Source organism: Siniperca chuatsi, linkage group LG17, assembly GCF_020085105.1.
Source record: "Siniperca chuatsi isolate FFG_IHB_CAS linkage group LG17, ASM2008510v1, whole genome shotgun sequence".
In the NCBI taxonomy this organism is placed as follows: Eukaryota; Metazoa; Chordata; class Actinopteri; order Centrarchiformes; family Sinipercidae; genus Siniperca; species Siniperca chuatsi.
The window spans coordinates 9,525,499-9,546,752 of NC_058058.1; the positions used below are offsets into that span (position 1 = coordinate 9,525,499).

A 21,254-nucleotide genomic window follows, 5' to 3' on the forward strand; every position below is an offset into this window, starting at 1 on the left:
GCAACTGAGAATGTAATCTTCAATAGATAATATGAGAACTGTAAGAAAACCTGAGAACATGTATATAAAATAAAGTAATAAAATGTAAAGAAAAATAATAAGTGATCATTATAAAATCATCATTCCTTTGTAGGTAATAATCCCTAGCTATTAAGCATGTGATTTTTTTATTTGATTGCATTATTCCATTTCAATCCATTTAAAAGGGACATTTCTACTATATTTTAAAAAGCTGTTACATTTTAAGTTGCTACAATTTCTTTTATAAGAACAAATTAGAGAGTAAATTAAGAATGATAGCAATGATTTTTCCAGTAAAGGGTTGTGCTGAACATGCACGATCTTCTTCAGCACCATATGACTTCATATTTATACTGTACCCTTTTACATGCTACGCTCTACTGGTGGCCACAGGGGACCTCCACAGGTTAAGTATCCTAGTCAGGGTCACCCTGGCAGTCACTTTTAAGGAAAGGGTGATTTTCCCTGCTCAGGTTCTGGGATCAAACTGGAAATCTCATTGATCTTAATTTGTATGAAGGCTGGAAGGAACTGCTAGCATCCTCGAATTGACTCTTCCTGGGTGAGGTTTATGTAACATAAATATGGTGCCAGTGCTTCTTTGACTACATAATTTTTACCTGATTAAGGTGTAAAGGGCAACACACACCTGCAGTGTCTGACACTTGTACCAATTGTTTTCTATGAAAGCCCTCACACTGGCGGCGACCAGCGAATACAGTACGTGTCAACTCACCAGGATACACCACTGTCCTATTTTCCAATGTCAACTTGTAGCAATTTAAATCACATTCGTTCCCCAGGTCAGTACAATCCAGCTACTGTACCCTGACTACTATTTTTGTCTGTCTGACATGTCCAGTGTGTGCTACAGCAACAGAGACATGGCTCATGTTTGTTGTATTTAAGGACCATAACATCTTTGGCTCCTTCTCAGTCAAGAGGTTTTGATCCTACGCAACTGTCAATAACGCTTCATGGTGTGCATGGTTTAAATTATTACCTGTATTCAAACTGGCCCAAACAACTGATGACATTTCAGTCATAACCGCACACATGTACTCATACATTTGCCTTCCAGTTACATTAATATGAGAAATTTTAGTCAAATCTTGTCAAGTGTCGCCATGTCTCACCTCTGGAGGTATGGAGTCCATCCCAGCACAGTTTTCATTGCATTTGTCGTAGACGAGGCGCAGTTTGCGGAACAGCACGGAAAGCATCCGGAGGTGCTCCTGGAGTTTTCCCAGCCTATCCTGGTGGGTGTTCGGATGGTAAGTGACTCCATTAGGCAGCTGAGAAGCACCACAGAGGAAATGTTATGTTAAGCAAAGTACAAGCCTCCATTTTTGCTAGTGCTAATAAAAAGCAACAGCCATTGATCCCCACTGACTGCCAAAAGCACCACAAACCCTCAGTTGTTCCCAGTTGTAACTGGTAATAGTTCATTAGAAGGCTTCTACTAATGCACAGTAGATGCACTTTCATTAACACGGATAACAAAGTGATAGTTTCCTTTCTGCTTATTGAGAAACCTTAAAAATGTGTTCAAGATGTTTGTGTTAATGCAACAATATGGTAACTGGTTTGATAATATAATAAAATCACAGTTTAAAACTACCAAACACAAACTCAGCTGCATTAAAGGTTAACTGCTTCAACTGCTACACTTTGAATGTTTTTACTCACTCTCATACGGAGGCGGCATCACTGGCTTTTAACTACAATGGGTGTTAAAGTGTAAAAAGACATGTTTTTTATTGAGAGGATTGACGAGCCTCTGGGGCAGCAATGTCTGATTATAAATATCCTACATAACATAAAACAAGCCTGCCTTCAGGGCAAGCAAAGTGAAGAGAGAGACACAGAGAAACAGAGGAACAGGGAGGAGATAGACAGACAGAGGGAGGGAGGCAGGGAGGGAGGCAGGGAAGAGAAGATAAATGAAGAATTTTTATGAGCATAAAGACAGCCTGTGATCTAAAAAACAAGTCACAACAATGCTGTTTGTGCATTCTGTGGCTTGTTTGGCCTGTCTCTGGCTGTGATTTTAACAAGGTGCAGGGGGAGCATCTACAAGGAGCAGGCAGACATCCATGATAAAGTCATGCTGACCTCGTCTTCAGGACACCGTCACAGCTGAACTACATGTGAACTGCAGAGCAAACTGATAAACAGACTCCTGATATCCTGAATAAAATGCTTAAGGAATCCACTAGCTTAACTTTTAAAGTAATTCGACAACTTCCCACCATCACTTGATCGCACTAATGTACTGTTTAAAATTAAGAGACATATTTGAGGTATCAGTATGACTCATAAGGACTGTACATTGATAATATTTCAAACAAAATACTGTCTCTGAACAAAAAGATTAGTTTCCCCAACAACAAATGTAGAACCAAAAGTTAGTCTGTGTCCCTGATCATTGATCTTTATCTAAAATAGCTCCTATTACATTCTGACAGCAAAAGAGTAAGTAGTGCAACACAGAGAAATCACTGGAAACCCAAGAGAGCTTAGCTAGTGTTGGATTTCTTATCATAAACACTTCGACAACACTTGTCATACAACATCACTGTTGAGAAATACACATTATTGGTCATCATAACATTTTGTATCATTGGTAGTTGGACGACACACAAATATAGGATTTTGATTTCAACAATCTGGCCACACTAAATGGCTGCTTTGTGTGACAGGCCCTATTCATCAGCCTCTCCTCACAAATTAAACCACTGCTTGGACCCTAACGCCAAGTGTTTTTTTAAGACCTTTGGTGTTATTTTGTGACAGTGGCCTAAACTTTGAGTAACATGTCATGTTTTTACCAATTCAGGAATATTTAAGATCAGAGCAATTTTGATCTGCTTTTGTACTCCTTACTGAAATCCATTCTTTACCTGCCTTAATGATCAAGAACGTTGTGAGCAGAATTCTGCAGGCAGGCCACTGACTAAGACCAAACTTTTTTCCTACATTATCCACAATTTTAACTTCTTTGCACTTGAGGCAAATTGCTTTAAGAACCCATATAAGGCCTTACATGGTCACCAGATTACATGAACTTTAAACTCTCTACTGTCCATAGATGCCTCTGGTGTAAACTTTTGAGCGGATCCTGAGTTGAAGTTAAAAATCAAGGGTTGATCAAGCTTTTGGTTGGCTGTACTGCTTTGGAAGTTTCTTCCATTTAATATTCAATCTGCGTGCATTGTCTTTTTTAAATCGTGCATCAAAACACATTTTTAAAGCTGTCATTCCTGAATGACAGCTGTTTTGTTATTTGAATAATACTGTCATGTTACCCTCAGACCTATTATTACAGCTTTTTATGATTACATTCTGCTGTTTTATCTTTTGTATTGATCTGTTATGTCTCCATATTGCAGTTTTTACTCCTCTCATATCATTGTTCTTATGGTATTAAGTGTCTCATGAGGGTGTTAGGGCTATGGGAAAAATGTGCAAAAAATATGAAAAACAGTATAAGTCTTTACAACAGTACAATATTAACATTAATACCAATAAAGATGACAGAAAATTAATCAAAAAGTATGAAAGACAGAGGGAGAGGCAAACAGAAAGGGGGGAGTGTAACCATATTTAACAGGTGTGTGGGCAGAGAGACCGAGCGAGACAGACCTGCATGTTCCTGAGGAGCTGGAAGATCTCCATGGTCCTGAGGACAATGTCTTGTACCGTCTCCTGGCCAATGCGACACAGCGAGGCCGTGTTGACATCACGTGCTGCTTGGGCCTGCTGCTGTTGCTGCGGCGGTGGAGGCTGCCCGCCAAAAGGTGATACTAGCGGAGGGGTTGTCATGGAGACAGCAGGTGAAGATGCTGGTGGAGGAGGTCTAGGTCCAGGTGAGGTTACCTGTTAGGTTATTCCACACCAGCACACCCTTAGATGCCTTCATGAAGTGTTTTACAGGAGTAGGAGAGGAAAATGTAAAGTAAAATCAAAAGGAGGAGGAAGAAAGTAGGACAAGTTGACAGTTAAAGGAAGTGACAGGAAGTGAGCATTTCTTGTGTATGAAAGTGTCTAAAATGAAAATGGTAGTCACATTAATGTATAAGATTTAACTTGTATCATCAGTCAGTCACAGTAGTATGGTTAATAAAGTACAATACCATTTATACACTCAATGCAGTACAGCGCTCTAAAAGCTTCATAGCTGTCACAAATCAACTAAAGCGAAACGCTTAGCTAAAAAAAAGACACTGATAGAGTCTCTGAGCTAACGGTATAGCCTTTAATATAAGTTGCATACCGCGGTTTCAGAAACAGCTAAACGTGCCTTAAAATCAATACATGTTGGATGCTGTCCTGGACTTTAAATACCACACCCAAAATGCATTCGGGTTAATTAGCTAACATGAAAAAGTGGAGTGCTTGTCACCAAAGCTAAGTGGACAGTCACACAACACGGCACTTCAGCTTTCTCTCGCTTAATTTATTTGTCGTTTGATTATTCCGGCACGACGTGAACTTAACATCGCTGTGAGTGTTCATATTTACTTAAAAGCACATTAGACAACGTGTAATGTTACCTGTGTGGTGATAATTTATCTGTTTTGTTGACATGTCAAGTTCCCTGCTCTGCTCCTAGGATCTTAGCTGCCGCAACTATCGCGAGAATTCGTCTTGACAACGCGACTGGTGGCGGTAAATAATGAAGTAGAGGTGCCACTTGAAAATGATATTATTTAGTAATTTAATGCGATTTTTACAGAATGACGATATTATAATCTACACGAACTGAAGTGTCACATTCCTTAAGATTAAAGTCAACCCATGTTTATATTTTAAATTGACACCCTTCCTCCAAATGTTTTGAAATGAATGACAACAGTACGGTAAAGTAAGGCGCACTGCAAATTTCTTCAGGTTACTTAGGGTAACAGCGCCATATGCTGGTCTACTCTTATATAACAGCAAAATTACACACATCTGACTTCATCAGCCCCAGGGCCAATTTACGCCACATGATTGCTTTTCATGGGTCAATATAACTTTTTTGGTAAGCATAATTCAAATTCATCCCATAAATGGGTATGTTTTCTACTCTGTGTTACATCATATCCTTCAATGCATCCATCCATCCATTACTTATCATGTACAGCCTTGCTTGGATTATTTTGTGAGCCATCAGAATTCAAATTAATTTAACATACAAGAGGTTTCAGAAATAGACAGTAGGCTATATAAAGCTGCTTATTCAGCATGTGCTCTGCCATGCAGCTGAATTACTCTGACTTACAGACATCGGAAGTAAGAGCTTTATTGAAAAAAAAAGAGAAAGGTTTTGCCTTCAGGCTTGAGTGGGGCTGGAAAAGTAGATCAGGATGCCTATTACTTAATTTACATTATTCATTCAAGTTTGGGGTTACAGGCTGGATTTCAATTTCCTTTTATCTGGAACACATTTTGTGTAATAATAACCTGAAGTCATTTCTTTTCACTTATTCTCTTTCTCTAAAAAACACCCTATCTGCAAAACACTGTGTTAAGTTCACTTGACTGCCCACAACTTCTTAATTGCAGACGGAGTGCTGATTAGCTTGCCAGGATGAATAAACGTTACTTTTACAATCCCCATCTGCCATAGCGCCAAACCAGCTGAGGCATATCATTTGGAAATTAGTTTCTCCATAATCCAGCCTGTCTTCTTGGTGTGTTTGATTGGGACGAGATAGTGGTGATGGTGAGCGGGTGGAAGCGGGTAGTGATCTTCAAAAATAAGTTCTAAGTTCATTCACACATCACATCCAATGGAAAAGATTGGAAAATGCAAATGTGGTTGTGTGAGTGTATGTGTTTGGTAAATGTGTATGTTTATCATGGGGGCAGGGCTGAGAAGGCAGCTGTCTACAGGGCCTTAGCTACTTGAGAGGTCATCTGTCATCACTGATGAAAGTAAATAGAGAAACAATGGAATGTATTGATCACATTCAGGCAAGCTGGTGGAAAATGCTTTGGTTTCAAACAGCTTTTTCATGTTAATGTAATCAAACCGCATTGAGACAAAACCTTCTTGTAAATTCAAACATTCATCACAAGGCAATGCCATCACAAATCTCGTTTATTATCATTTTGCCATCAACTTTATGCGGTTGCCACACTCACAAGCCTTACTGGAGAGCAGTGACAAGAAGATCAAAATAAAATATCAAACAAATAGGCAGCGCAGCATCTCATTACCTCTGTGTGTCTCGTGCAGCATACTGTCAATCATTTAACTGAGGCCTCTTGCACACAAAAAAACATCAGGAAACACAGATTACCTTGAAGCTGACAGCAGGTTCATACTGCATCATCTCATCAATGCTGCAGGGGGTTGAACTTTGAACATGAGAGGGCGAGACAGCAAGAGCGAGACACACAGAGAGAGAGACAGACAGAGAGACGGGGGGGATGAAGTGGAAGTGAAAGGATAAAGAGAAGCAGAGAGGAAACCCTTTAAAAAGAGTTGGCGAAGGACCAAAAGGTAGCCAAAAAACTGAAAGAGAGAAAGACAGAACACCCCTTGTGAGGAAACGCAAACCATATAATAATTATTAGCTGAGGGGGTATCAGGACTAAAACGGATTATCTAGCCACCTAGTGAATTACTCATGCTTTAATTAAATACGCACTGATCTGGTCCCTCCAGGGCTAAGTTCAGATGGAGAGAAGGGAGCACAATGGTCTGCTCTGAAGGCAGCAGCATGTAAAGTCCATTCAACTGCTCACAGTGAGCTTCACCTCCAAAAGTCTCTGGACACAAGAATGAGATTAATATAGCTGAAGGTATGGGAAACAGGGATAAAATGAATGGGTGGAAGGGCGAGCATATGGTTAGGCGTGTGTGTGTGTGTGTGCTGTATACGTGCATGTGAGCAGGAATGTAAGAATACTCCAATCAGCATCATTATCTGACAGTTTCTGATATCCCTGTATAAATATGTACATGCACTCAGACTACATACTTTCTGCTGTGGCTTAGGAGGCAGAGCGGGTTGTGAATTAATCGCAGGGTTGGTGGTTTGATCCCCAGCTCCTCCTGTCCACACGTCAAAGTGTCCTTGAGTAAGACATTGATTGCCAAATTGTGAGTGCCTGCCTCGTCCCTTGTCATGGTCAGACCCCTCCTGGACCCCTACCAGCCTCGGCTGGGAGTTGAGGATGCCATCATCTTCCTGCTGAACCGCATCTACACCCACCTGGACAAGCCAGCAAGCATGGTGAGGATCATGTTTTTTTACTTCTCCAGTGCTTTCAACACCATCCGGCCTGCCCTGCAGGCACACACACACACACACACACACACACACCAATGGTAGCGAGCTCTGTCCACACGTCAAAGTGTCCTTGAGTAAGACATTGATTGCCAAATTGTGAGTGCCTTGCATGGTAGCTCGCTACCATTGGTGTGTGTGTGTGTGTGTGTGTGTGTGTGCCTGCAGGGCAGGCCGGATGGTGTTGAAAGCACTGGAGAAGTAAAAAAACATGATCCTCACCATGCTTGCTGGCTTGTCCAGGTGGGTGTAGATGCGGTTCAGCAGGAAGATGATGGCATCCTCAACTCCCAGCCGAGGCTGGTAGGGGTCCAGGAGGGGTCTGACCATGAGCCGCAGCTGTTCCAGCACCAGTCTCTCCAGGGTCTTCATTATGTGGGAGGTCAGTGCCACCGGTCTGTAGTCCTTGGAGCCACTGGGACGTGGCGTCTTCGGCACAGGGACGAGGCAAGATGTCTTCCACAGAACAGGGACCCTTTGAAGACTCAGGCTCAGGTTGAAGACATGTTGAAGGACTCCACATAGCTGGGGGGCACAGGCTTTTAGCACCCCGGGGCAACGCCATCAGGGCCTGCAGCCTTGTTTGAGTGGAGTTTCATCAGCTGTCCTCTCACCTGGTCAGCAGTCAAGTAAAGTGAGCACCAACCAGCTCTGTGTCAGTCAATATTAATGATGCCCTCGACTGTGCTACAGTAGCTCAGGACACCCATAGCTCTTACTGCAAGAAACAGCTGGGTAGAAGAAGGTCAAACTCCAACAAGCTATAAACACTTAAGTGTCAGTAGCATGTCAGAGGCCCCTGGTACCCTAAAATGGCTGCCCAGGTACATAAAAAAATAAATAAATAAATATCACCCAAGCTGGTTTAAGGTCAAGGAGGTGGGAGACTTAATGGGGATCAACATGTCCTTCAAGCCAATGGATCCATTTGTGAGCTTGTTGCCCAGCAACTGGTGTTGGCAGTAAGGGGTTAAACGGATACAGCGCTTCGTTATGAAGGATTTTATGACATTGTAAATCAGACATTGAAAGCAAGACTCATATGAAAAAGAAATATTTTATTGAATAATTCATTTCAGCTTGTACCTTACAACTGTACAAAGGCAGTGGAAAGGCATTATGATCATGTTTTAAAATACACTTGATACTCTCCACATACAGTACTTCTGAGGCTGCTGGTGTAGTCAATGCATGTAACTATGCATTGATCTGTATTTACATACCAGACTGTGTGTAAATGCCTGTGGCTGTATCCTATGTCTTAGGTTAATGCTCAAACAAACAGCAGTTTGTCATCTGCCTGAATGCGTCACATAAGGTCTCAAGGTAAACGAACACAGTAGTTAAAATGTGTATTTAGGATAGTTAATAGAAGTATAAATTAGCAGTTACTCAACACACTCAATCATATAAAAGAAAAGATGAATATTTACTTTATACAGTGCATTGTGATTTCTATTTCAACATGAATACACTTAAAAGCAGAGGTAACTCGTGAATATTAAAGTTAAAACTTCACACATGGATGTGGAAAGGGAGCTTTTCTTAAAATCATTTCAATCATGAGCAGGCTTGTCTTTCATTCAGGCACATGCTCATTGTTATTTCAACATCAACATTTCTTTGGGAATGTCAACACAAAGGCACTTAAGGCGCAGTCATGAGAATTAATGTCACAGTAAAATATGAGAATCCAGGGTCTAACGAGCAGTGCAGAACAACTAAATATTGTTATCACCAGAGGTTACAGCAGCTAAAGCATAGCTTGGCTTTATTCTGCTGGGACCAGATAAATAATTTAGGCAGGTTCCTACATCTTGGGGTCCTCACACAGGGTACATCCAGGCTTCAGGTCGGCCTGTCTCTCCATTTGAATTGTAACAGAGTGGAAGTTGTAGGAGGAGAAACAAGCCTGTGTCATTTCTCTTAGGACAGTCTGAGCATCCACTGACTCGTCTGTGGAGCAGAGGAGAAGACAAAGGAAATGGCAATAAACAAATGTTAGTCACCTTGTGTTTTTATAGTTAACATTTGTGTGCATTAAAAACTGTTTCAGCACTCAAAGACAAAAAGAGAAAAAGGTCCAGAGGCACGCTAGCAGCCCCTAGAGGTTGTTATACAGATTCATAGACCGGTTAGAAAGAGTCTATGTTCTCACTAAAAAGCAAAACTGTTGGATGGATGAAAAAATTGAGAGATAACTGTTATTCTTAGAGTCTAAAAAAATCTTTAAACATTGCCTGAAGCTGATGCCGGAGGAAAAGCTATGTTGTTACCAAAATCAAGAGAGTATTCTCTGTAAAGTGACCATTTTAGCTCTCTCAGGTGTAACACTCAGCCGTGCTTTGGGCTGAATGCCAAGATTAGCTTGCTAACGTGTTAATGTCACAGTAAAATAGCATTTATTAGGAGTAAAATCAGACACACAGACCTAAATAAAAATTGTTACTGCAAATCTGGTAACAAACCATTGGCCATTTATTTACACATCCAGCAGACACAGAGCAATATTAACACCAACATTTAAAAAAAAAAATTGTCTCAACCAACTTCTGCGAAAAATATCTGGGCATTTAGCTAACATTAGCTGGGTGCTCCACGTTCTTCACCAGCTAGTCCCTAATTTTTTCCATCTTCCATTTGGTACAAGCAAAAAAATATGTCCTCAGTATAATTTAAGAGATAATGGCAAAACTTCTACACAGAGGGACTCCAGTAATAAAATAATATATACAATCACTTGAACGAAAAGGGCATTCTGCCCTGTCACTTGTATTTTTGCCTGTAATTAGTGTCAAAACAAGAAGAAAGAAAAAAAAAAACTTATGTTGATTCGTCCACTGACTGTGTTTTGACTCATTCATGACGTATGGTTACAAGTGGCACCAATTTAAAAAGTAAAATATGGTTGAATCGAGCAGACAGCTCATAGTTTCACAAGAGAATATATTTCTTCTCACCTATGGCTACGTGTGCAGACAGTACAGCCTGGTTCATGGTGAGGGCCCAGATGTGAAGGTTGTGGACCGCTGTCACCCCCTTCACTGCTAGCAGACCGTCCCGCACCTCTCTGTATCTCACCCCTGCTGGAGTACCTGAGTCGTAGATGAAAAAGAGGAAAAGGCGGAGCGTAAATGTACAGTAAGACTTTGAGAAATGGCAAGGAGTCAGAAAGAGCGAGACAGAGAGCAGCAAACACTGTATGTTATTGTTTTTAGGGCCAGGGAATGACAGCCTTACCTTCCATCAGGACAATAAGAATATCCCTCATGATGGTGAAGGTGGTGCACAAGACCAATATTGAGAACAGGAAGGTGCAGATGGGGTCAGCCATCTTATATTCTGGCTGAAAGAAACAAGTAACACAGAAAATTAAGGTTAAGTATCATCAGACATGTTAATCATTCGTGGAATTAAATAATGGAGGTTGGTCTTGGTAATTTGGGCTGTATTGAGTTTTTTTCATATTTTTCTAAAGTAGTTTTTTCAGTAATTGTCACCCAGAAGAAATTAACTAACCCAATACTAAACAGACGCAGGACAGTGACAATCTATTTAGTATTTCTTATGTAAGAGAAGCAAGTCAATTTGCAGTAATGACAGTCTGGGGAGAGGATCTGCAGCACAATGAAATCATTGAGCATTCTGCGGACAGACACCAAGCAACAAAACGGCACGTGGACAGAAAATACGGCACCATCTTTCTTGCTGCAAACAGCCACAGCATTGAGTTGTTCGACATTCCTCAAGGGGGAGTGTGTTTTCAGCACCAAGAATACAGAGCGGTGGAAGGTTGGAAGCTAAAAATAATGCAGGAATAAATAAATGAGAGCTACAGCACTGTATGCTGCAGTATCCTCACACCAACAGCAGCCAGATTTCAGCCAAAACAATAATATTAATAAAAGTAACTAATTGATTGATAACTTAATATTCTTAAGGTTTTTTCCTTATTGGTAAAGGGTTTTTTAAAGCCCTATCACTATGATGTAATAACAGACAGGTAATGTAATGATGTGTTTGTATTTTGTTAATAAATATGGTCTATTCTTATGTAAGTGTTATTAAGGGAGAATGACTATTCTTGTGGTACTACCATCTTATAAGGCCCATACTGAGCAAAGCATATTAAGATCGTAATTCATGTACAACAATTTCCTTACTTACAATAAATAAGCAGTAAAAAGGTGGTTATTGAGGGAAAACTCTTACTTAATTGCCTAGTAGTTGTAGAATATGGTTGTGCAGAATAAGACATTAATAAGTTCTTTATTATGACTAATAAAGAGCCAATATGCTACTAATATGCATGCTAATAAGTAACTAGTTAATGATGAATATGAGTACCTTCATATAAAGTGTTACCATGTTTGTTTATCTATTGTGAAACTTCATAATAAAGCTGGAATTGCAAAAAGAAATTATTACATTTTGACAATTTATTTCATGATCTGGCAGTTATTACATTGGTCACACACGAACTGATGCAGTAAAATATAGATGTATTGGGTTACCTATTGCTTTATTGGGAAGTATAAAATCAACCAAAAATCCCAAACTAAAATTTGAAAATAATCTGGGAAAACGATTTTCATCATCTTGCCACCAGCCTGTCTTTGATGAACGCTGTTGTATACTGCTGCTGTTTTGCACTCTGTTGCAATAACACACCAAGTACTACAGTAAGTAAATTATTTTAAAATGCAAGTAATTTCTAAAATTATCTTAATTCTAAAAAAAACCTCAACAGCAGGAAGGTCCAACACTGACAAGTGATCCCTGTCTTATAGTTTATTGACCCAATTTTAAAATGCCTTAAAGTATTTCACACCTACTCTACACTCCTTACCTCCACTCATAGGTTTAAGTTTCACTCAGTAAGACTTGCCACACTTTGTGCACACCCAGAGAGACTCCTAACCTTGAAGAAGATAATGATGGCGCTAATAAGCACGCTGATGCTCTGGAGAAGATCTCCCACCACGTGGACAAAGGCCGCTCGCACACTGGCATTGGCCTGCTGAGCCTTCCCTCCTGAAAGACAGTAGTTCAGTAAGATCCATGCTCTAAAGATAATTATACACTGGATTATAATTCATTACATATTCCATTATAATGTAATTAGAATGGATTGTAATGCCCCCCACAGTGCATATTCAATCATACTACAGAATACTGTGCATGGGGGATTTAACGGTTAATATTTCATTGTTTCATGGCCAACACTGATCAAATTTGAGAAGAAAGTGATAACGACTAGGAACATACCATGATCAACCCCTTTTTGCTCCAAGTCTACACTGTCATCATTTGAGTGGGCGTGGTTTGAGATCCGATTGTGTCCTTTTCCTTTCTTGTGGCTGTGCCCGTGCCCATGCGAGCTGAGACCCCCGTGACTGTGGCTGTGGCCGGACTGGTGAAGGGTGAGGGCCATGCTGTGTCGAGAGTAGGAGCAAAGTATTTTCAAAGTGTGAAGCTAATCGGCTCTGAGATTACAAGACGTTTTGACAACATGCTACAACATAAACTTCTTCAAGAGTCCATGACACTGGATTTGGTATTGCCCTCCTCTCTGTATTGGCTTTAATTAAATAAATATTAAATACATAAATGTTCAAAACGTAAATGCACTGATAAAAGCTGTATGAATTAGTGTATTTTACTCACATAATATTAGCCAACACAGCACAACCAGAGGTAATGAGCATGACAGTGCCCTCGATGGTGTAGTCATCGCTGATGAGCCGCTCCACAGCCAGATAAACCAACACTCCTGTTACCAGCCAGATGGTGAAAACTGACAGCAGCGCACCCAGGATCTCTGCATGGGTGAAGAGATGAGGAGAAAAATAAATTAGGAGAAATACAACAAGAACTGCGGTCAAATACTGACTGGAAGCACTAGATAACAGATTTTCCAACTCTAAATTACACAAAGGAGAACCTGAAAATTGCTTGAAATTCAGAACGCAGGTAAGTAACAAGACTTAGAAAAACTGTATACACCATGTTCAAGTGTAGAGGTGGACCAATTATTGGTTCAGCTCAAGTTATTTAACATTTTACAGATGTTCTGGTAAAATATTGGCCAATTAGGCATCAACATGTTCTGTACAGAGAGCAACTGAATTAGCACCGAAGGTCTGAAGTCTTCTCTAGTTTTAGATTGTACAAACTGTCCACAAAATGGTCTGCTGGCAAGTTTCTACATCCCAAAACAATTAACCTCCATGTGCTTCAGCACCCACTACACAGTTTTAGGATAGCTTGCAAATTAGTAAGGACTAAGAAAGAATGAATGTGTTTGAAGTCTGCAGTTACCCTCATAAGAAACATTTATATAATAGAAGTATTTTCTTTTAAAAGTATAACAAACATCATCCTGTTTGGTTGGAATATAGATAAGCATTCCATTAAGTCTCTTTAAAAGGTGGCTCTTTAATAAGGCTAATAAACTATCACAGCCAACCTACAATTAGCCTTCAATTTAGTGACAAAGTGATCAGTAAAGACAGTAAAGGTCTTAAAGTAATGTCAGAAAAGAACATTTTTAAGCACTGTACAGCAAACACTGTATATGTAAAATCACAATAAAATCTTATTTAAAACAAAAATAAACAGCATTACATATGTCCCTGTTTGTGTACAAGCACAACTCTTTTTGCCTGAAAATGTCAATAAAATCCTGCACCCATCTATCCTTATTACTGAACCATCCAGGCAACGATCGCTGTAAACTAAACACAACAAAAACTCCTCAATAAAGGATTAAGTGTTGGTGAGTTAAATATCACAGGAAAATTGTTTCTAATGCAGCTTTAAAATCTGTCAGATAAATGTTGTCAATGCTGTACCTGCACGATGCCAGCCATAACTGAGCTTGTGTGTGGCAGGTCTGGAGGAGAGCCAGAGGGATAATAGGCTGATGATGAAGCTGGTGAAGTCCACCAGCAGGTGTGCAGCGTCTGTCATCACCGCAAGACTTCCTGCAAAATACCCACCTGCAGAAAGAGAGACAATACATTTATATAAATATTTTATTATTGTGCTGCTGAAATGATAGATTTATACTCGTGTGGGAAAAGAGAGACAGGAAAAAAAGTTTGAAGAAGTGAATAAACCACAAAAAGGCTCAGAAGAATTTAATAATTTACTTAACTTTGGTTTAATGGAATAATGATGTTGATGTTGGCGCTACATGAAAAGTTAAGGGACCACCAAAGCTATTACAATTCATCCTGAGGGGGACATGAATGACTGAATTTCATGACAATCCACTCAATAGTTGTTGAGACATTTCACTTAAAACCACAAATGTCAACTGGATAGTGGTGCTAGAGGAAAAGTCAGGTGATCACCAAAGTCATTAAGGTTCATCATCAAGAGACCATGAACGTCTGCAATAAACTGTGGCAAAAAAAGGAAGTATATGAAAGAGAGGAGAAGCAGAGGAAGTGAAAGGAGACGAAGACAGAGGAAAAACAAAGGTTACGAGTGGCAGAAAAGTTGACAAAGAGAAGAAAATTGTGAGATGGCGAAGTATGTGAAAGTATGAAAAAGAAAATAAGAGCTGGAGAGAAGAATCGGGGATTAAAGATGAAAGAAAAACAGAATGACTTACCAATGATTTCACCGATCATGAAAATCAGGCAGATGGCAGAGACCACATACAACCTCTTCCTGGCAACTTTCTTCTCTCGTTCGCGATTCTCCAGTGCATGACTGTTGTCATGGCAATGCTTGATGCCACCGGTGCCGTGTATCTGTAATGCCTCCTGGTTGGGCGCGCTGGATGTACATTAAAAATCAGAATAAATGCAATGAAGTGACAGCAGATAACAGCATGTTATCAGCAACTGACTTTAACGTTTGTTTAGGGTGCAACTTATTATTTTCATTATCGGGTAACCTGTCAATTACTATTTCACTTAATTGATTAGCCTTTAAATAGGCCAACAAAACTGTTTAAAAATGCCCATCACGAGTTCCCAGAGCCGATGCGTCATGTTCAGATCACTTGCCCTCCAATAACCAAAGATATTCAATTTACAGTGATATATAAACAGAGAAAAGGAGCAGGTCCTCATATTGTAGAGGCTGCAACAAGCGAACGTTTGGCATTTTCACTTGATAAATTGGTTTATCGTCAGATTTGTTAAGAATAAATATTCATTTCTGCTTCACTTTATATTTGTCCAGGTACAGGTATGTTTAACCCAATAGTCTTTTTTATACTACAGCTCTTTTTGTTGTGTTAAAGCATTAATCAGCCAACCACCAGATACAGTAGAGCTGCAGGTTAAGAGGGGGAAAATGCAGTTATTAGAATTTTATCTGTTGTATAAAAAATAAATAAATTGTTGGATATTTAACAAAAAACAACTTTGAGAGTTGATTTTAAAGTTATATGAAGTGGGTTTGTTTATTTTGGGAGACAAATAAACTAGAAATTTGTCTATTTAGTTGTTTAAAAAGTCACTGAGGAGCTTTAGAAAAGTTTAAGTGGCAATTTAAATGTTTATAAAGTCAACCAAAGTGAAATGGTCAGCTGCCTAGTGAGTGTAATATTCAGCCCCAGTACCAACTAGAGCCAGCTTCTCAATCAGCTGAACACAACTTAAGCAAGAAGCAGAAGCAAAAAGCATGAAAACTGCCTAAATTAGCAGATATATTTTAAAACAGTTTTGACAGAACTATGTTACTGCTTAAGCGCCATTATCTGCCACGATTCTTTTTGGCCCCGGATCCCTGTACGTTTTGTATCTGTTTGTTGTGTTTTGGTCTGTTTTTTGTGATGTTATCTGTTCCCGTCTGTAGTTTCATATCAGACCTTTTCATCTTATTTTTTTGCTGCCCATCTTGACCAGGACTCCCTGGCAGAACAGATATTGTATCTCAGTGGGACATTTCTGGTTAAATAAAAGGATAAATAAAAATAAACCGGCAGAAGATGGCCAGAGCTTCAACAGGAGACAGTTTGAATGCCCAGAAGGTGTTTTCCCACTAAGCAGGACTCAAATATTTGCACAAATATAAGTCTGAACAAAAACACTGCCACTAGGGAGGTATAGTAAATACCACCAAATACCATGAGTCAGTTGTTGGGCAACACAGACAGAGACAGCTGTTATGGTTATATTAGGAAATAGGTGAATAATATAACTAATGAAAAATATTAGGTCACAATGCTATACCCTGTGCACACCTCCCTGTGCTTGTGAGCCTGAGGTCTCAGCGTTTGAATGAGCTCACTGATCTGCACGTTTGCGCACTACTAATCCCAGCAGACCCCAGACCAGTCCCGTGTGGACAACCAGAAGTAAATAACACAACGACAATTACTGAGAAGCGTTTTTCTTTTCATAATGGATACTTTACTAAAAAAAGGTTTGGCAAACTCCGTATGTGATTTGTGCGTCGCTAAAACTCATTGAATAATTTCACTGAAACATGTATAAAAGAAATGTAACCAGAACATATGATAATCATACAATTATTCCAATTTGACTTGGTATAAAGCGCAAATGTAAGAATAAAAGTTTACCTTCCCTCAGTGGCGTACGTTTTCCTCACTTCTGACACCAGGTGAAGTCTCTCTGGATTCTTCTTTTTGAACATGATTGATGTCTTGGAGGAAATCAGATATTTAAAAAAACTCAACAACAACAAAAAATAAAAAAAAAAATAAGCCCAGACTAAAACAAAAACACGCTAAACCCCAAATTAAACTTAGTACTTGTGAGAAAGCTTCAGCTCTGTTTATCCAAACTTAATTTCTGCGTCTTGTTGTTTTCTCCTTTAGGCTTTATTGTCTCCTATTGAAAAGTGTTTTAACAGCCGCTGAACATCCCCTCAAACCAGTCAGGGTGCAAACAGCTAAATATGTGATGCAGCCTTGTGACTACCAACCACCGTGTGCACCGTGTGCAAATGCACGGCCGCCTGCAACGCGCCTGGAGCCGAGAGATGAGAGAGGGAAGGTGACGGCCTACAGGGATCCAAGATCCAGATATGAATGTATAAGTTTAAAAGACAGCAAATGTCTCAGCAAGTGTCAGGCCCATAAACAGGTTGTCAAGTCCATGTTTTACTGAGCCCTAAAAACTGAACATAAATTCAACATTTGAGTTGGTTGAGTGAGCACCGGTTCAGACAGACAACACTGCTGAACTCATTCAGAACCCCGCCCACCTCCTTTGAGCAGCCGGCACTCCGTGATTATACAATCAAACCAAGTGCCGTGCGCTCTTTCCCTTGTGTATTATCACATGACCATTCATTTCTGATTCCAGGCTTGTGCTGAAATTACCTCGCCTCTTCTCAGTTTAGATAACAATTTTTAACGCCATTAGTTTGCGTTCATATTTTTTTAAAATCGCAATATGTTGCCTAAAGCTGTGACTCACCTGCTCCCATCTGTCTAAAGTGGATTTTACTAGTTTCTCCTATGATACACCCAACCAAAAATAAAATTAAAACAGTCTCACATCAAGGCTTGTAAAATAAAATACTATGAAACAGTGCTCAACATGCAAGAGCACATGTTGAGCAGGCTTTAAGTGAATGTAATGTTTCCCAAGCTCAGGCTGCAGGGAAATCCGCTGAAAGAATGAATGATCCCTGTACTGCACAGTTTGATCATTTCTGCACCTCGAAAAGACAAAAACCAGTTGTTAACATTTGATTCCAAAATGCACCACAAGGTGGCGACAATGAGCCATCTACTGATACAGTATTTTTGAGTTTTTCAGGGAGATGGTCTTTAAATTCCAGGATGCAAATGATGCAAATTAATATATTATTATTTCTCATTTACATATTCTGATTGTTTGGGTACAACTCTCCTCTGTATGTTTTTGGCTTGAACTCGGCCTCCCATCCATCTGCAGAACTTGTGATGCTTAGTGTTGTGTGTCTTAGATTTAATGAATGGTCATCTCTGTTGTGCATATGTTGCAGCTCAGTGACTGTCACACCTTTGTCCATCTGCAGCTGTAAAGAAAAGTAGGTGCAAACTCACGCTGTGCAAGCTTTGACAAAGACACTCTGTCAAATTGTCTCTGTTTTATATCTTTTTGTTTTCATTTGATTGTGGCAGACCCCTGTGAATACTTGTGATACATCAGATGGATGAGGGTGATTCCCTTTTCCCTCCCAAAACACACAGTTTAGGATTTTATACATTTAATTTAATAACAATGGTGATATATATATATATATATATATATATATATATATATATATATAGAGAGAGAGAGAGAGAGAGAGAGAGAATAATGGAAGGTGGAAAAAGTGGCTTTTGCAAAAATGAAGTTGTCAATTATACATATTCACTCATTCACAAAGCAACTGGTGACGTTACAGCTCATACAACTTACATGAGTGCCCTTCAGTCTCTTAGAAAGCAGCATTAAGAACATGACACAAAGAGACAATCGCACACTTAAAGAGACTTAAATGCAGCTTTTTAAAATTCCTTTTGAGAGTTGTGGCATTTGTTTTCTTGAATAGGTCTAAAAGTGGAGTCAGGTTGACTCTAAAAATAGCTTTCAATGTGTCGGGGCTATTTTGGTCGATATCGTCTGTAGACTACCAAAAAGTGGGCCTGTGTTTGGCCAAGGCGTTGTGTGTGTGTGTGTGTTTGTTTGTGTGTGTCTGTGAATAGATGGTGCAGTGGGGTTGCTAGGGGCTGCAGAGTGAGGGGAAAATGGCACGAGAAGGGTTAGTTACACATGGCTGTTCACACTGTTCTTAAGATCCTAACCCTGCAACGGGCCACTCACCAGATCATGAGCGCTCTACTTACACTACAGGCCTGCATGTGCATGTTTGTGTATCTGCAAGCGCATCCTCTTTTAACAGACAAAACAACACACCAGAACCATTGCAAGCCCTAGTGTTTTTAAAGATACACAACTGTTGTCGCCATGGCAACCGCCCACCTCCTCCCCACCCTCTCCATCATGATGGCCGCTGTGTGTGTGTGTGTGTGTGTGTGTGTGTGTGTGTGTCTGATAAAAGGCCCCAAAAGTGGTAAACAACTCCAGGTCAGGCATCTGGACAATGCATCGACGTCAGACCTGCTCCGTCACATTCACACTCCAGTGACGCCGGTTCACTTTGCCAGACAGCTGCATGGGGTGTAATGGCAGCAAGAAAAGAGAGAGCAGAGGGGGGCAGGAGTGTGGATGAAAGAGAGAGAGTGAGTTCCTCATAAATCGTCAGGACTGCAAGGGATCTCATAACAGAAAAGACAGAGCGATCAGACGAGGCTGCATCTGCACCACAGCTGAGAACAACGCAAGACACAGCAGAGGGTCTAGAAGGAACCCAGTTAGACAAATTGAGTATATCACCGACCTAACATGATGGAAGTGGTCCTAACCAGACTGCGGGACTTCTCCTGCAAGACCTCCACCTTCAATGATTGTAAACCAGCAGGGCAGAGTGCATGCAGGGATCCTCAGAGCAGGGCTGACTGCCTCAGTGAAGGGTGCACAGCTGGAGAGGAAGGCAAAAAACTGGACATAGAGAGTGCACTGGCCTGGCTGCGAAGGGAACTGGTAAGACCAGTGTTTTGATGAAGGCTCACTCTCCTTTCTACATTTGAAATGAAGTCCATATCACTGTGTTTTTTGGGAGCAAGTACATTTACTCAAGTACTGTACTTAAGGACATTTCTGGGGGTATGACTTTATACTTCTACTGTACTACATTTCAGAGATAAATATTGTACTTTTTACTTCACTACATTTATTTAACAGCTATAGTCAAATTGATTTTACATACAAATCATGTGATTAAATTATAAAATATGATGCATTATTATAGATTAAAGGCCCTGCACACCCACACAGGTGTTTTGTGGCTGATTAGATCTACTCATGTTGGAGTATGCTGGGATTTACATGAGGTCACCATACTAATAAGATTCATAAAGCTGTAACTCGTCCCACAACAAAACTAACAAGAGAGCCCCTGAAGTTCAGAAAAAAAGTTATTTTTATTACTTTAAGATAATAAATGATCTTGTGCAAATAAGATAAAAAAATGTCCACTTTCAGGACCTGAAATCTAACACTCTGAAAGGGGGTATTTTGCATAATTAGTACTTTTACTTTTGATAGCGAGACTATGTAACTTTTGAAAGAAGAACTAATTACTTCTTTTACAAATAAAAAGTTGAATTCATGAGCAATTAAACACACCCTTGCTCATTTCAATACACTCAGGGATTTTGCTGTTACAGCCTTACTTGGTCTGTCGGCTACTTTTAGCTAATGTAGTAAACGTTAGCTCGATATTGCTATCTAACAAACATTAATGTGTCAGTTCACTGACCTGATGATTTTCTCTACTTGTGCTATTATGTTATGTTTTAGTATTTAGCATTATCCCGTAGTTGTCACATGTAGCCACAATGGCCCTGTTCAGCAAAAGTTACATAGTCTCGCTTAAAGTACATTTTGCTGGTTATACTTTTACTTTTATGTACTTTTACTCAAGTAGAATTTCGAATGCAGGACTTGGAAAGAGTATTTTTACATTGTGGTGTTGCTACTATTTTTAGTTAGTAAAGGATCTGAATATGTCTGATATGGTGTGAACTCCTGAGCTGAGAGGAATCTTTCAGCCAAAAATAATGAAATAATAGTAATATAAAAAGCATTTTATGGTCTGTTATGCTAATAATCAAGACATTTGTCACTTCAACAAAATGACCTCCTGGGTCATTCTGAATGTTTTTGTGTAGGGAGTTATTGTCTTTTTGTTCCTAAGATGCATGTAGGTCATGCTTTTACAATGTCAACCCCTTTTAAACCATCCTCTCTGGTCAAAGGGGCTGTGTGTGTGTTTATGTGTCCAAGTGTGTGTGTCTGTTTGCACCTCTGTGAGCAACTGTGTAAGGCTCATTGTCATGGCGTAATATATCACTCTGCATTTAGTTCG

General features: G+C 39.8%; 2 protein-coding genes across 6 annotated transcripts in view; both read right to left on the minus strand.

The window, feature by feature from the left end:
* The window catches only part of med30 (mediator complex subunit 30), a 38,276-nt gene extending 33,568 nt beyond the window's left edge, over positions 1–4,708 (minus strand). For 2 of the 3 annotated variants that reach the window (XM_044170622.1, XM_044170624.1), the window contains exons 1-3: positions 4,578–4,708; positions 3,667–3,937; positions 1,158–1,316 (exon numbers count right to left, since the gene is read on the minus strand). In XM_044170622.1, the coding sequence (XP_044026557.1) occupies positions 1,158–1,316; positions 3,667–3,846 (339 nt within the window). In that variant the 5' untranslated portion in view covers positions 3,847–3,937; positions 4,578–4,708. The remainder of the gene's footprint in view (positions 1–1,157; positions 1,317–3,666; positions 3,938–4,577) is intronic. The other variant, XM_044170623.1, reaches the window with a different exon arrangement.
* A 3,634-nt stretch (positions 4,709–8,342) lies between these two features.
* slc30a8 (solute carrier family 30 member 8) lies at positions 8,343–17,489 on the minus strand. 3 transcript variants are annotated; one of them, XM_044170627.1, is made up of 10 exons: positions 17,214–17,489; positions 16,849–16,931; positions 14,926–15,092; positions 14,159–14,305; positions 12,972–13,125; positions 12,573–12,739; positions 12,226–12,338; positions 10,545–10,650; positions 10,265–10,399; positions 8,343–9,260 (listed from the first exon to the last, which is right to left on the minus strand). In XM_044170627.1, the coding sequence occupies exons 2-10, from the start codon at positions 16,920–16,922 to the stop codon at positions 9,115–9,117; spliced, it is 1,209 nt and encodes a 402-aa protein (XP_044026562.1). In that variant the 5' UTR covers positions 16,923–16,931; positions 17,214–17,489; the 3' UTR covers positions 8,343–9,114. The 3 variants fall into 3 exon arrangements, with proteins under 3 accessions (XP_044026562.1, XP_044026561.1, XP_044026560.1); XM_044170626.1 differs by having other exon boundaries at positions 17,041–17,489; XM_044170625.1 differs by having other exon boundaries at positions 16,849–17,489.
* Between the last annotated feature and the right edge of the window lie 3,765 nt (positions 17,490–21,254).